General features: G+C 42.2%; 1 protein-coding gene across 2 annotated transcripts in view; it reads right to left on the bottom strand.

Annotated features, from left to right (window-relative positions):
• TUB (TUB bipartite transcription factor) overlaps nucleotides 1–16,634 on the bottom strand; it is a 209,044-nt gene extending 192,410 nt beyond the window's left edge. For both annotated transcript variants that reach the window (XM_089521111.1, XM_089521113.1), the window contains exon 1: nucleotides 16,444–16,634. In XM_089521111.1, the coding sequence (XP_089377237.1) occupies nucleotides 16,444–16,499 (56 nt within the window). In that variant the 5' untranslated portion in view covers nucleotides 16,500–16,634. The remainder of the gene's footprint in view (nucleotides 1–16,443) is intronic.
• Nucleotides 16,635–17,285: the final 651 nt, after the last annotated feature.

Below are 17,285 nucleotides of genomic sequence, written 5' to 3'. Positions count from 1 at the left end.
CATGGGGGACAGAATAGCTCCTTGAGGGACACCAGATGTTAGTTCCCTCTTATCAGAGCAAACGTCCCCCAGCTGCACCATCTGGAATCTGCCCAAGAGGTAGGAACGGAACCACTGGAGCACAGTGCCTCCGATACCTAACTCCCTCAGGCGTTCCAGAAGGATACCATGGTCAATGGTATCGAAAGCCGCTGAGATGTCCAAAAGCACTAACAGGGACACGCTTCCCTTGTCCATGCCCAGACGGAGATCATCAATTAAGGTGACCATGGCAGTCTCAACTCCATAGCCCACCCAGAAGCCGGTTTGAAATGGGTCTAGAAAATCTATTTCTTCCAAGATCCCTTGAAGCTGGAAAGCAATTGCTCTCTCAATCACCTTACCCAGAAAAGGCAGCAGTGACACAGGCCAATAGTTATTCCGAATCAGGGGGTCTAGGGAGGGCTTTTTTAGCAGAGGCTTTACTACTGCTGATTTTAAGCTAGATGGAAAATGCCCCTCCCTAAAGGATGAATTAAGTATACAATGCAACATAGAAGTTACCGCTGTTCCCCCCTGGGCCGCCAGCCATGAAGGACAGGGATCGAGAGAGCTTGTTGTCTTCCTAAAACTTCGAAGAATCTTGTCCACTTCCTCAGTACTCACAAACTCAAAGTCAGGGGTTGGGAACCCCCGGCCCACAGGCCGGATGCGACCCGCGGAGGCGGCAGGACCGGCCCCAGCCCGGTCCTGCCGCCGCCACTGCCGCCACTTCCTCCTCCTCCACCTGGGCTGCGCAACTGCACTGCCCTCCTCCTCCACCATCACGCAGAGGAGGAAGAGGAGGGCCGCATGGCCTGGGGCAGAGGAGGCAAAGGGGGAAGCCCCGTGCCGCCCTCCCCGCCTCCCCGCGTGGGCCCGCACCACCCTCCTTCTCCTCTGCCTCCTCCGCCCCGCCCCAGGCCGCGCTGCGCATGGAGGAGGGGGGAGGAGGAAGAGGAGGAGGGTGAGGAGGAGAAGAAAGAAGAGGAGGAAGAGGAGGGGGGAGCAGAAGGAGGAGGAGGAAGAGGAGGAAGAGGAGGAGGGGGGAGCAGAAGGAGGAGGAGGGGGAGCAGAAGGAGGAGGGGGAAGAGGAGGAGGGGGAGCAGAAGGAGGAGGAGGAGGAAGAGGAAGAGGGGGAGGAGGAGAAGAAAGAAGAGGAGGAAGAGGAGGAGGGGGAGCAGAAGGAGGAGGAGGAAGAGGAGGAAGGAAGAGGTGGTGAGTGGCCAGAGGCCTCAAAGTTTTTTAAATTTTTATTTTGGGTGCTTTTAATGCTAACAAGTCTCCCTTGTTTTGACAGTAACGGTGTGATGATGATGATGATGATGATGATGATGATGAGAGTCAGCTTGAGAGGCATGCAGGCACTGTTTCTTAAGCCGAGAGAGTGTCACCTTCCAAAGTGTGTTTTGTGTGCTTTTAATGCTAACAAGTCTCCCTACATGTGTCCTACATTTGAAAATGTTGTCCTATATTATTTAATTATTTATTTTTTGGCTTCTCCCCCCCCCCCCCCCCCCCCCCCCGTGGTCTGGGGAACAACAACCCAGCCCCCTGCTCAAAGTGATCCAGTTTAATGTAGTCCATGGAAGCTCTGGAAGCCTCTCTTATAGGATCTGAAGAAATGCTGGCGTCGAGATCAGCCCTTAGCCGAGAGATTTTATCTGCGAAGAAGTTGTTGAATTCATCGCAGCAGGCTTTAGATGGTTCTAAAATAGGGTTCAGGGAGGGGGGCAGTTGTGTCAGCTGTACTGCAGCCACTCACTCGCAACCATAAGGTTGCGAGGTCAATACTAGCTCAACTCAGGCTTGAATCCTTCTGAGGTCACTAAAATAAGTACCTAGCTTATTGGGGGCAATTTACTTACAGTTGTAAACCACTTAGAGACTGCTTAGTTCAGTATGAAGTGGTATATAAATGAAGTTGCTATTGCTATCAAAGGATGTAATAGTGTCACTCTATTCTGCCTTGGTCAAGCTTACCTGTGTCCAGTTCTGGGCACCAAAATTCAAAGCGGATGTTGACAAGCTAGAGCATGTCCAAAGGAGGGCAACCAAAATGGTGAAATATCGGGAAACCATGACTTATGAGGAGAGACTTAGGGTGCTGGGTATGTTAAGCCTGGAGAAGAGATGGTTAAGAGGTGATATGATAGCCCTGTTTAAGTATTTGAAGGAATGTCATGTTGAGCATGGAGTAAGCTAATTTTCTACTGATCCAGAGAGTAGGACATAGAGCAATGGATGAAACTATAGGAAAAGAGATTTCACCTAAAGATTAGGAGGAATGTCCTGACAGGAATAACTATTCGGCAGTGGAACACATTCCCTCGGAGAATGTTGGAATCTCCTTCTTTGGAGGTCTTTAAACAGAGGATGGATGGCCATCTGTTGGGAGTGCTTTGTTAGTTCCTGCATGGCAGGGATGGCCCTTGTGGTCTCTTCCAATTCTGTGATTCTATATAGCAGTTGTGAAAGTGGGACAGAATGTAATAGGAATGATCCAATTCATCTACCTTGTCCTAAATTTCAAAGAGAGAGAGTGCCTCAAAGTCCAGGAGCAGCCACTGAAAAGGCCCTTATATGTGTATGAGCTATTCTTCTCACCTAGAGAGTGGGAAAAGTTATACAGGCTATATTGTGATCAGCACCTTACTGGTTCTATTGATTATTGCTCTTTTTTGAGCTTCACCTACAAATGAACTAGTTCATGTTTGAATCACCACAATCAATAAGTAATAGCAATAGCATCTTCATTTATATACCACTTCATACCACCTAAGCAGTCTCTAAGCATTTTACAACTGTAAGCTAACTGCCCCAAACAAGCTGGGTACTCATTTTAGCCACCTCAGAAGGATGCCAGCCTGAGTCGACTCTGACCCCTGGCTGGGATTGAACTTGCAACCTTCTGGTTTGTGAGTGAGTGACTGCAGTACAGGCATTTAACCACTGTGCCATCAGGGCTCTTAAATCATCTCCTTTGAGCCGGAAATTAAAAGTTATAAGGTGTTTACTCCAATCTAAACAGAGACATGCATCAGGGACGTAGCCAAGGGGGGGGGGGTTCTTGGGGTCCGGACCCCCCTTCCGTTAGATAAAATGAATGGTGTGTGCTGCTGCACCGCCACACCCAAGTCCCATTATAATGGTGGCACTTAGTCTGGACCCCCCCCCCCCTTCCCAAAATCCTGGCTACATCCCTGCATGCATCCCTAATATATTTCTTAACAAAATGCTTTTTGGCAATTCTTCCTTAGCTTGTTAGTTTAAGAATGTGCATTAAGAGGAAATTAAGAGCAATTTAAATGAAGCAGGTACTTTCTGTGCCTAGCTCTGACAGTATTTGCACCTTGCCAGAAGGGAATATGGTTTTCAGGAAATGACTCTGTGTTCACATAAGAGCTTGTATTTGTTTGGCCCAGTTCCAGTTCATATACTGTGGGGAATGGCTCACATTTTAATTCAGGGGACAGCACATGCGTCTGCTCATTGCCTGTGTAGGAAAAACATAAGCAAAATGAACTTATCTGTAGGTGAACACATTGCACATTTTAACACCTATTCTCTTATGTAATTGTTACTGAAATGCTGTTAGCAATTACTCTTAATTCTCATTAGGCATTTCTCTGCCAATCAAGTGGCTTTTCTGTGGAAAATAGGAATTAAAAAGAAGAGAGAGGGAAGAAGGTGAGGATGAAAGGTTGGGGAAGGTACAAGATGACTAACACAATCATAACATGATGTCCTCACTGGTAAAAGTATAGCATTCCAGTTTTAAATCATAACACCTCAGTAACAGAAGAGAAGTCAAGCAATAAATTAATCTGGTTCCAGGCAAATGGGCCCGATTTCTATGGCATTGCCAGAGTTCTGGAAAAAACAAACACTGAGCAACTTCTTGAGCTGTAGCAGTAGTTTCTGACACTCCAACACTGGTAGAAACTCACCAGTAGTTGCCTCATGGCTCCATTGTGCTGATGTTTGCCCTCATGCTACAGTGTGACAGCATTTCACAGTGCCAGTGGCTTCCATTTCAGGGGTGCAATGAATCACCTCTAGGGTTTATTTAAAGGAGTTATCCAAAACGCTGACCCTGTTTTGGTGGCTGTGATCAGCACTTTAAATAACTCCTTCAACGTTTAGAATAAAATCCAGAGCAGATTCACTATGCCTCTCTCACTGAAGCTGCCAACTGCCTTGACCAAATGCCTGTGCAACTGTCTGCCAGCTTTATTGACTAGTTAAAAGTTTGTACTGTGATGTTACAAGTGCAGATTTGGTAAGGTTGATGCAGAAGGAATGGGAACACAGACCATCTTCCCTGATTTTTATCTGCCCAAGTCCCACCCATTCTTTGGTTTCATCCTGTTCCAAATAACATTATCCACACTTCTTTCTTCCATTGCACCTATTTCCCCCTCTCACTGCTACCACACAGAACTATGTGCAGAACTATGGCGGCTTCTCGTATTATTTCTTTCTTTCCATAAAATCTCATTTGAAGCAAAAGTGTGCATCTCAATGTTGCTGGACAGGAAGGCCCATAATCTTTCAGTACTGCCAGTGCTGGGAAGGGCTTCTATGAGCTGCAGTTTGTTAACACAGGTAAGGCCATGTGCTTCCCCCACCTCTTCTACAGTCTACCATGTTTTTAAGAATTGTATATCTCTGTAAGGATAATGGCAGGAAAGGAGGATGTTATTGTGATAGCTTACCAATAACCTTCCAACTATTCCAGTTTGGCAGGGATAGTCCCAATTAATCCTCTGTTCCAATTTTTCAGCTGCTTTTAAAATGTCCTAGTTTTTTTTCTTCACTTCCTACTTTCCCCTCTTTGTTTTGTTCTTACTTCAGTTAGTAAAAACTGAATTCAAAGTGCAAAGAGAGGATTAAATCTTGCCCTTCCCAGTTGGCTCAGGCAAAAGAAAACTGTTGCAGCTTCTAGCTTGTCTGTTCTTCCTCATTTTAATTTTGGCTATCTTGACCATACTGATGTTGCTTGGCCACATGCGTCTTGCTTTTTATCTGTTAAATTGTGGAAGGTATGTGATATGTTTCTGGGTTTTGTTTTGCTTTGAGGTGTTTTTTGTTTGTTTATTTGTTTGTTTGTTTTTTAACCTGGCACAAATATTTTGCTGTAATTTGAAAAACCATATAAGACAATTTAACATTCCCAGAGAGTTGCTAGTGGTAAACACAGTTGATGAACTTCACTGTTTGAGACCTACTTCAATTTTCACATTACTAAGAATTAATTACTTTTTGGTTTTGAAGTGTCTCTCCAGAGAGACATTCTATTTATGTCTTATAAAGATAGAAAGTTGTCTCATTTTGACTTACACTACTAGTTCATCTAGCTCTAACTGGCAGTGGTTTTCTGGGGTTTCTAGACAGGATTCATTTCAAGATCTATCTGGAGAGGCCAAGGACTGAACTGGGGATTTCTGCACACAAAGCACATGCTCTGCTGGTGAGCAACTCTTTCATCTAACTTTCCCATTTTGGCATAGACAGTTTTGATTAATTCTTTGTTGTCCCACTTTTTCAGTAGCTTTAAAATTGCTTTCAAATTGTCCCAGTTTCTCCCCCCCCCTCCTCCTCCTCCTCCTCCTACTACTACTATCTCCCTTTGTTCTCAGCTTGCTTCAGTTTACTTCAAATTGAGTTCAGAATGCACAAGTATTTTGCACTCATTTAACTCAGCAAGAGGAGGGAGCAGAATCTTGTCCTTCCCAGTAGGCACAGGCAAAAGTAAGCTGAAGGCAAAAGCAAACTGCTGCAACCTCTCCTTGTCTGTTCTTCCTACTAGCTAGTCTAGCAGTAATGCCACTTCAATTAGTAATACAGTGCAATGATCTGCAGCAGAGTTGGTCCTCCAGAAGTTTTGAACTTCAGCTCCCAATTTAGCAACTGCTCAGGAAGTCTGGAAGATGAAGTTAAAAAGTTCTGGAAGATCAAAAATGGAGACTCATGGCTTAATAGTTTATTATTTTGCATCCTGAATCCAGCTGATCATGAATGGCAACGTGGACTCCTTCTCCTTCTTCTTGCTCTTGGCAATGAAAGATGTTGTCACAAATTGCCAACAATCATTTTTCAGCAGTATTTCCTGTGTATGAAAAACTATGATTTGAATTCTATGGGCCATGTTTTAATTTAGTCAACAAACATCCCATCAAAAGAAAAATCTATTTGTCTTTAATGGTACTCTAAATATATAAAGTTTACATTTCAAGCCTAGTTTAAATTTTGCTCAGGCCATTCAAGTCTTGCCGTTCTCATAGCTAATCACAAAGTAGGTCAATAGATTTCAGTGACATGGCTCTCGTGCAAACAATTTGAAAACTGTGCACAACACAATAGCAGGAAATTACAAATCTACAATGGTCAAATGAGGGTTAAACAACATGTTAGATATTTATTGCAATGCTGTCCAAATGTATCAATATAAATATATTAGAGATATTATCTTGCAATATGGTAAAGATCTTACATAAATTAATATGATATAAAGAGACCCTGAATGCTTTGGATATTAATACACATGAAAACAATATTTAATAAAGTATTATAGGTCTACACCTTTATCGATCTGATGCTGTTGCTCTGGTTTGTTTTCTCTTTCATCTGACAACAGTACTAATAAAAATTGCAAGTGATTGCTGTTTTTTACTGGGGGGGGGGGGAGATCAGGCCATTCAAATGTATCATTTCAATGCCATTTTACTGTTTTAGCCATTTGTTGTAATACCCATTCTAATTTTTATTGCAGTCATAGCCAAGTGTGAAAATCACAGAATATTGTTTGCTGTAATACATTTTCTTACCAGAAATTTTCTTACCAGTTCAGTTCAACAACACTGAGTTCATGTGAGCATATTTAGGACTGCAGAGTAGTGTAGAATAAAAGAGCAAACAGATACAAGCAGAAGTTGGAAACAACATGTTAAAGTTACAAGTAAGACAGCTGCCGACTACCAGTGGCAATATATAGCTTCTGTAACAGTGGAGAGCTGAATCTATTCTAGTTTTATTCTGAACTTAAAAGGAACTATCCAGTGTGCTGGTCCTATCTTGGAAATGCTTAGGTACTTTGAAAGCTTCTTCAAATTTCAGTCTAAAACCAGGAGTTGTATTCACTACCCCAGTGACATGGAGGCCACCAACCTCCAGGCCTTGAAACATGTTAGTCTCTCTTTTGGTAAGGAGACTGTAATGAAGCTACATTTTTACAGCAACACACAATGCCTGGAAATGAGATTAGCGGTGCAATGAAAAACATTTTCCAGTTACTTTTAGAAGTAATAAGCTCCATTCTTAGGTGTACTTAGAAGGATGCCTCTCTCAGTTTAGTAAAGGTTACTTCCATATAAATGCTATTAGGAGATCAGCCTAAAGAGAACCCTAAACATAATTTCCTGAGAAAAAACACATTGAACACAATAGGATTTTGAAATAATTCTCTGGTGAATGAGCCAACATAGTGTAGTCATTTAAGCATTGGACTACAACTCTAGAAATCAGGGTTCGAATCCCCACTCAGACATGGAAAGCTACTGGGTGACCTTGGACAAGTCACACTCCCTCAGCCTCAACAGAAGGTAAAGGCAAATCCCTTCTGAACAAATATTGTCAAGAAAACCCTGTGATAGCATTATGTTAGGGCCACTGTAAGTTGGAAACGACCTGAAGGCACACAACAACAATGCCTCTAGATAGTTTCTCATTGAACTCAATGTTGTTGTCGTCGTTGTCGTTGTATGCCTTCAAGTCATTTTTTACATATGGCAACCCTAAGGCAAACCTATTATAGGGTTTTCTTGGACAAATTACTCCGGAGGGGGGCTGCCATTGCCATCCTCTGAGGCTGAGCGAGTTTAACCTACTCAAAGTCACCCAGTGGCTTTTTATGCTTCAATGGGAAATCCAACCCTGATCTCCAGAGTTGTGGTCAATTAGACTTGTTCGGGGTTGCACTGAAAGGATAAACCACATTAAACTGAAAAATTGAAAACAGCCAGGATTAAACCTATCTGAATTATTTTGCTTCTCTCTGAAAACCTCTCTGCCTACTACAATCCCAGATGTGTACTAAAAGGCCTTCTGAAAAGTCATTTTTTCTGTCCCATGTGGAGGTGGATGCTGGAAAAGCCAATAATAATGCTAATCTTTTTTGCATATTTCTCTTTACACAGAACCCAGGTATGGAAAACAGGTGCCAGTGTTAATTCCTGCAAGGGACTAAATCTAGGTTTCCATACTTGGGGTCTCCTTGCCACCAGACATTGGACTACAACTCTCATCATCTCCTTCCAGCATGGCCTGATCCTGATGGCAAAAGCCCTGGTTTAATACAGTAAGATGAAAAGGGCTGGGATGAGCCCTGGAATAGGCTCTTGGATGGTCTTAACCATAGTTATTTCGGACATATATTTGTGAACTATGGCGGTATCCAGACCGGTGCTTTGCGCCTGCCTGGATACATGCTAGGGTTGCCTCGGAGTGTCCTTTACAGATGCCCCGCAACCCTAGCACGTAACCACGGCGTTGTAATGGTGGTGCCCTGTCTACATGGGCATCACCATTATGACGTCATGGCCGCGCCACCTCCAAATGGAGCGGTGTGGATGTGACACACGCACACCGCTGCAGAGCGCTTGTGGCACCCTTTCAGCGGCGCTGGAAGGAATTCTGAAACGGAGCTCCTTCCACCGCTTGTATTGCTGGTGCAACCTTTACATGGCTGTGCCAGCGATACAAAAGAGAAAGGGGCCGAGTGGCCCCCTTTTCTCTTTCCCTGCCGCTTTTGGGGTGTTCTTGGGGCATGAAGCCCCAAGGAAACCCCTTTCCAAGCCACGGGGAAGCGGCTTTTTGCTGCTTCCCCAAGGCCTGGAAAAGCAGCAGATCGGGGCCTCCGGGGCTGCTGCTGTGACCTCTGAGGCCCCAATCCATCAGGGAAAGGGGTGGGTGCAGGCCAAAGGGGCGGTCTGTATCCCACCCAAGTTAGAAGATGAGAAATAAAATTGACAAAGGCTTTAATTATTGTATATTAGCATGTAAAAGGCTAGTAATTTTAGTCAAAAAAAATCAACCCCCAAAAAACTGGGTTGACTCACCCACAGGTCACTGTAAGTACTATACCTTAACACTTAGCAAAGAAAAAAAAGAAAACAACTATTACCTTCTCTGAGTTGGATGGTGAAAGATGAGAATTTAGTCCATCCGAGGAGAACCTAAAAATAAGCACCAACCTTTCTACTCTCTCTGCCATTCTGTCATTACTGCATTCAAGATAGCAGTGACAGCAGCTCTTTGGCACTTACCCTCAAAGCAATGCCAAGAGAGTAGATGGGCTTGTAGGTCCTCCTAGGATGGACTAAGCTCTTGCCTATCACTACTCAGAAAAGAGGATGGTTCCTTTTTTGATAAGAGTTAATACTTAGCTCTTATGTTTACATCCTTTTTGACATGTGCGTGCTTTTGTATCCCTGTCTGTGCCTGGTTGCCTCCCACACACATCTCACAACCACCATTTACTGTAGTTCCCTCCTAATTCATCCAGCCTTTAGGGTAAGCAAAAACAGTTATGCCTGCAGAATGTTGTAAGTACTTCAGCATTGTTTTCCTTTGCATCATCCTTTACATCCCTTGTTACATGTTCTAAGTTTTACTCTCAATTTATCCATGGGTCATACCAAAATCCACAATTTTGACCCAAAAACATGCCTTGACACATACATGAAATCAATTTATACAAAACATACACAACTTATGTATGGTAAGCCTATTGCAGATCTAAATCAGCACAGATTCCATTACACATCCAAAGCAGCTAAAGCACAAACATATTGTTTTATGTGTTTTGTGAACAAAACTACTAAATTCCCCTAAAACAGATGGGAATCATGTCACCTTCCAGACATTGTTGGATCAGCATTTCACACTATTTGCAGTGCTGACTAGGCCTGGTGAGAGTTGCAGTCTAGTAACATATAGAGGTTTGCATAGTTTCCAGCCCTGTATGGGAAGCTCTGCCCAGAACCTCTAAGACAAGGTCTCCTGGGGAGCCAATGTAGGCTCCTAGCCTCCAACAGATGCCAACCCTTGCTCTGAATTTTTTGCCTTTTGTGAAGAACAGGTTCATGAGAGCCCATTTAAAGAACGGTTTTAGATTGTTAACAAGTGTAGGAAAAGCCTTCATGAGGATAAGCATGTCATTGGCCTCCTCCATTTAAGTGATGGCCCTGTCCAAGTAATTCTTCACCCAGTCATGGATGATGATGACAGCTTCAGTCCAACAACATCTCCAAGGTCATACCCTTCATGCTATTTCTCAGTTATGTCCTATGTGGGAGCAGAGGGCCAAAGATATCAGCCTACTTTCCTCCCATATGAAGATTATTCTTGGGCAAGGTGATCGAGAGGGCAGTCGCCTTCCAACTTCAAGCCGTCTTGGATGAAGCCGATTATCTAGACCCATTTCAAACTGGCTTTAGAGTGGGATACAGACTTGATCCGGCCATACTGTAGTCGCCTTGGACGATGATCTCTGTCTGGGTATCGACGGGGAAGTGTGACCCTGCTGGTACTCTTGGACATTTCAGCGGCCTTCGATACCATCAACCATGGTATCCTTCTTAGGGAGTTAGGCATTGGAGGCACTGCTCTCCAGTGGTTCTGCTCCTACCTCTCGGGCAGACTCCAGATGGTGAGGCTGGGGGACAGTTACTCTTGCAAAAGAGAGCTGACAGCTGGTGTTCCTCAGGGTGCCATTCTGTCCCCCATGCTATTTAACATTTACATGAAGCCGCTGGGAGAGATCATCCAGACATGGAGCATGGTGTTATCAATATGCTGATGACACTCAGATCTACCTCTCCATGTCTCCGACTGGTACAGTGACTGAGGACGGCATCTCTCCTCTGGATGCCTGCCTAGGGTCAGTAATGGGCTAGATGAGGGAAAACAAACTCAAGCTGAATCCAGAAAAAACGGAGGTACTTGTGATAGGTTCTCCTGGTCTAGGGACACAGATTTGCCATCCTGTCTGGGACAGGGTCACACTTCCCCTAAAGGACAAAGCCCATGGTCTGGGAGTACTCCTGGACTCATGGCTACAGTTGTCATCTCAAGAAGATGTGATGGCCAGGAGTGCTTGGTACCAGCTTCGGCCGATACGCCAACTGCGTCCTTACCTGGACAGGAAGGACCTTGAAACAATGGTATACACACTGGTAATCTCCTGTTTATATTTCTGTAATGCGCTCTACATGGGGGTTCCTTTGTACCAAGTTCAGAAGCTTCAACTAATTCAAAATGCAGCAGCCAGATTGGTCACTAGAACTTCCAGACTAGACCATATAACACCTGTTCTAAAATCTTTACACTGGCTGCCAATTAGCTTCTGGGTGCGATACAAAGTGTTGGTCATTACCTTTAAAGCCCTACATGGCTTGGGCCTGAGTTACTTGAGGGAACGCCTCTCCCTACGCAATCCGCCCCGCACTCTCAGAACAACTGGTAGGAATTTACTTGACCATCCCAAGGTGAGATTAACAACTATTCACCAAAGAGTATATACCGCTGCTGCCCCCATGCTTTGGAACAACCTTCCGGTAGAGATCCGCCTCATATCTAGCTTAGATGCCTTTAAGAAGGCATTAAAGATGGAGCTCTTCCGGCGAGTCTACCCCCAGATCTTTTATAAAGAAGAACAGTTTACCCCCAGGTCAAAAGGCCAGTTACTGATTTTATTGCTAGTTTTAGAGATTGTATTTTAGACATATATTTTAGACACTGTACTACTGTTTTTCTTCTTGTAATCCCACTTCAATCCCTTGGGAGAAGCGGGAAATATAAATAAAATATTATTATTATTATTATTATTATTATTATTATTATTATTAAATTACTGCCCAAGCACGTATTTGAGCAAGGCTTATGGCCTATGTGAACAAATGATCAGTCTGGATGTATCCTGGTTAGAAGTGCCTTGTTTAAAGACTGGAAAGCTTATCACCTATAGAGCTGGCAAGAGTCCCTTATAAGGGATGTCACCTATTGAAGAGTTGGAAATCTTTTCCTTTAATATAGACTAAACAAAATTATTGTTAAAATCCCATATATTTGGGTATGGGCCCATCATAAAGACAGAAGTCTGTGCATCATGCAGTTTATGAACAGAGACCATATGTTGTTTAACTGAAAAACACATTGCTAGGTTAACTGAAATCAATACCTTCATTTGGTATTTAGGTAGAACACAAACTTGTTAGCATCTTCTTTTTGACTGGCAACCTTTCATGTCATATATTTCAATTGTTTGTTGTTGTTGTGTGCCTTCAAGTGATTTCCAACTTATGACGGCCTTAAGGTGAATCTGTCATGCGGTTTTCCTGGCAAGATTTGTTCAGAGGAGGTTTCCCTTTGCCCTTCCCCTGAGGCTGAGAGCATATGACTTGCCCAAGGTCACCCAGGGGTTTTCATGGCTGAGTGGGGAATCAAACCCTGGTCTCCAGAATTGTAGTCCAACACTCAAATCACTATGCCACACTATCTCTCAGTTTTGCTGCTATTTTGAAAACCTTGGAACATCAGTCCCAGGATTCAGGATTTAGATCCCCTTCTGTGGAGTACAGATAAGACAAGGTTTCTGAGATCTGCTGCCTCCACCTCCACCATCAATAGCCTCACCCACATTTCCATCTGAGCTGCATTTAGTACCATTAAGCACTGGATTCTCTTGAACTGGTAAGATATTGGGCTAAATAACTGTTGATGTGTGCAGTGTACCATACATACTAGTGGTGGAACTAGTTCTATAATTTGGAGCCAATATCCAGGTCTCCACAACTCAGCTCTGCACCAAAGGCCCATCCAGAGAACAGGAGAGGATGAGAGCAGAAGGCCCAGGATCAGCAACTAGACAACATGGATATGCTGGGATGTGCCAGAGCATATCCTGTTCATCTTGGCATCTTTTGTTCTTCTTATTTTTTTAATAACACTGTATAGTGGCCAAGCTGGCATATACATGGTTACAAATATATATAATTTATTTTTCTACCACAAAACAGATGTTTGATTCCAAGTAAATGTGTTTAGCATCAGGGCAGCAGGAACAATCTCTTATTTTTTCCCAGTAGTAGTGATGCTATGTTTTAAGCAGCCTTAAAATGCAAAACCACATATACTCATTGTATCTTCTTTAGGGTTAGAAAACAGTTTTTGTCACAGAGCGGAGGGGAGGTCTAAGATAAATGGAATTTAACTTAGAAACAGTTATAACTGCTTAGAAACAATTATAAAAATTGTAAAGTATCTGGTCAGAGAAGAGAAATATTCATGATGTTTTTTGCCAAATAATGAACATGGCTGTCTAAAGAGAGGGGGCATAAGACCATTATGTCCAGGGTGTAAAATTACCTAGCTGCACCATCACATTGTCTCAGTGCTGTTGTTCCTGGCACCACTTTCCTTCTAATCTAAATTGATATGGTTTATTCTGCAGCAGAGTTATATTACAGGGAAACAAACATGGGGAAGAAAGGGAGGAAAACTTCTACATGCTTTGTAATTATTTCCAATGGCTTTTCCTGCTTGGTTTGTGGCTAGATAATGCAGATGATTGCGACATGATGTACAGAACATTGAATCAAAGGTCAATGGAGGGAAAATGAAGGGACATAACACTGAGAAGCAGCAACAGCTGGCTCAAAGAAGAATTGGAATAGCACTGAAAAAATGCAAATGTTTGCCAACATGAGTATTTCTTTTTCCCATCTATGTATCTGCATTGAACATGGTATTTTTCAACAGACTGACAAAAGCAGATAATTACTGATGCAGTCCTATTTAACACTAATACTACTTATGATCCACTTGGGTGCTAGTCTGTTTCTCTGCTATGCTTTGTGAAGGCCTGGGATGGACAGCACCATTATCCAAACCTTCAGTCAGCAGGAAAGGCTTCACAGTTTTGGAGCACAAGAGCTCAGCAAGTGAGTCACAACATACAAAATCAATGGAACATTAAAGTGCAGAATCTATATGTCTTGCAAATTGAAAACTTGTTTGATACAGCCAAGAGACCACCTGAGTTTGCTTCAACTGACCATTCCCATCTTGGGGGAAAACACACTTACAGCAATAGAGTACCTGCAATGTTATTATACAGTCACCCACCATGCTTGAAAATATTCTAAATAAATAAATAAATCCAAAAAGTAAACTTTGATTTTGCCATTTTATATAAGGGGCAGCATTTTACTACCCTGTTGTCTACAATGGGACTTGAACATCTATAGAGTTTGGTATTCATGGAGGTCCTGGAACCAAACACCAGTGGATACCAAGATCCCACTGTATATCGCAAATTTATAACATAGATATTATGTAATCAATAGTGTAGTAATGTTTTATTGTGTAGATAACAACTTCCCAAACTGGAGACTGGCCAGATGTATGGGACTACCAAACCTATTACCCAATGCCAGCAATGTATTGGTTAGCTAGCTGTGGATAGTCTGGGTTGTCGTCAAACACTTCTGGGGAACATAAAGTTTTGGTAGGCCAGAATATGTGTATGTGTTGCATTGTGTGTGTTGCATATTGTTGCATTGTAGTATATATGTGGTCATCTTCTGTTTAGTGATCATCTAAGTGAATTAATAGAAGACAGCAAACTTGAGAGCCAGCATATATGTATCCCTGGGATTGTCAAACTGAACAGGTTTTAGCAAGCACGGGTCCTGCCTATTCTTTAAAGTATTAATGCAGGCACTCTTCCTCTGCTAACATATTACACTCTAAGAGATGAGCCATGATGCAAGGGATATAGAAATTTGTCTCTAACAGGAAGGAACTGTGGTCACTGAGAAAATATATTCTGTACTTGCTCTAGTCAAGTAGGATCTATAAGGACAGACTGAACAGATAACAAGCACCAATGCACCACTGCAAAATACAGATGCACTTGTGCAATGTTTCCTAACCCCCACACTCCATAATAAAACTGGAAATCAGAAGTTCAAAACAAAACAAAAAGTGGGGGTGAAGGGAGTGAAAAGTGGGGTCCATATAGCATCCTTTGGTAGTAAATTTTCAGCTTGTAGCACTGTGGTAGGAAATGATCATTTTGAAATTCAACCATATTGCTAGGGGAAAGCTATCATCATAATTTGAAACATCTTTCCCTCAACATTCTTGAGTTGCAGCTGTTATAAACTTGCCATCTATTAGAATGAATCACGTAGATCTCAAGACAGACACAGTGAGACAAGACTACAGCCAGACGTGCTATGGCTGTTATCCATTTCCATGTAACTCTCCTAAACAGTACAAAGTATTAGCTCTTGCTTTCCTGTGATCTCTGCGTACCTGCCATTCATTTCACCTTACTAGGCACAGAATGCAACTCCAACATACAAGAGGGCACTGGTAGTTAGTTCTTAATGTTTCCATTTTCAAACACTACATTTTATGATTCATTTGTCAATGAAATACCAAATGTCAACAAAAGGATATCATATTTTATTTTCATAAAAAAGATGAAGATGATATGTGTTGTATTTCTCCTTTTTGTTTGTTTGTTTGTTTGTTTTGTCATGTTTTGTCTTGTTTTTTATGTGATGGTTGTTGATGTCTTTTAATCAATAAAAAACTTTAAAAAAATAAAGAAGATGAAAACCTGAGAAATCTTATGCACTCCCATGCACCTCTCCTAGACAATATAAGGTACAATTTCATATGATTATTTGAATAGTTTAACCTTCACCAATGTTACTAACTATAATAGAATAAATTAGCAGTATATTTCAGGGAGGATGACAAGCTGTTGTCAGATGTACAATAATTTTATACTAGTGGTCTTTAAAGAAGCCCCACATTTAGCTTTTGTACTAGTTATTTAAACATTTCATGGACAGTTTGCCAACTTTCCATCAGAAAGTATTATAATATGTCCCCAATGAAATATCACCCCAAATTTACCTTTGGATCATATGCACCTTCTAGATCCCTATCGCACCACTTCTAAATAAGCATGCTGGGATTCCTTGTGCTTAATCCAGGGGAAACTGCCTTCATAAACAACAGAAAAATAAGCACATTTCTAGGAACTTTGACATTACAGATGACTAGTGGGAAAAGCTGACATTTGGAGCTAAGAGGTGAACAAACAGGTAATCTAACACTGTCAGCTCAAGCTAACATCAAAGGTTAATGTGTAGGCATTGAAGGAAAGTGCCCATCTTACATTTCAAAAGTCAGTAAGGGTGGTATAAGACACCTGCACGACTCTAAGCTTTTCTAATAGACAGGCAACTATCAGTTCAGAAACTGCTTTGCATAGTTTTTCAATTTAACAAGGCTTGGATGGGATGGGAGGAAGGAAACAACATTAATAGTTGTGATGCACTATACCTGTCATAACTCCATCGGCTGTAAGACATTGTCCTGTTGCTACTCACACCATCCATCCTCTGCAGCTCAGTCCTTGCTTGCACTTTCCTGCAGTCTCCCCAGTTGTTTAATGAGAAGAGTGGATTAAAGAATTGCTTAATTTTTTTCTCAAACCACAAACCAATTGGGCAGATGCTGCACAAGACCTCTAAGCAGTGAAAGATGGGAAGAGAATTAAATGCACAGCAACCAATTTAGTGGAGAATCACAATCGAAGGAATGTACCACTGTCTTATCAAGAGCAGGGGATTCTTCCTGAGCTGTGATTCATGTATTCTCAGCCGGTACCTGGAATATACATTTCATCTGATCATTTGGCAAAGCTCACGGTAGATGACAGACAAGAGGATTAAGGTGATCTGCTTTCAAGCTGTTGTATAAATGCTTCAGCAGTTGATTCAAGGGATGCCTCTCCTGCTCCGACGGCCCTTTGTTATTTATCCTTGTTTCCACAGATACAGCTCCATTCCTTTTGCATCACTTTTCTCTGGCCAATAGCATAATCTCTAGATCTTTTAAACCCTATCTTCAGATGGGTGAGCAATAACGAAGTCTTCTGTACATGGCTGAAATTAACCACAAACTCCAAGGCAACTTGTTTACCTTTATGAAGGACTCTGCTTGGTTTACTTATTTTTTTCTAACACATCTAATCCTGTTTTTATATATTCAGAACTAAAAAGAAAGAAAAAACAACAACTGGGCTATTCAGCAAGCAGTACAAAGCACTCTGAATGCCGTAGAATGAGATCCAGAACCCAAATTGTTTCTTTTTCCCGCCAAGGAACCAAGGTTTTCACATG

Source organism: Sceloporus occidentalis, unplaced genomic scaffold (assembly GCF_023333645.1).
Source record: "Sceloporus occidentalis isolate IW3139 unplaced genomic scaffold, rSceOcc1.0.p SCAF_4, whole genome shotgun sequence".
In the NCBI taxonomy this organism is placed as follows: domain Eukaryota; kingdom Metazoa; phylum Chordata; class Lepidosauria; order Squamata; family Phrynosomatidae; genus Sceloporus; species Sceloporus occidentalis.
Note: the sequence above shows the minus strand (reverse complement) of the source record. Positions and strands in the feature narration are given on the sequence as shown.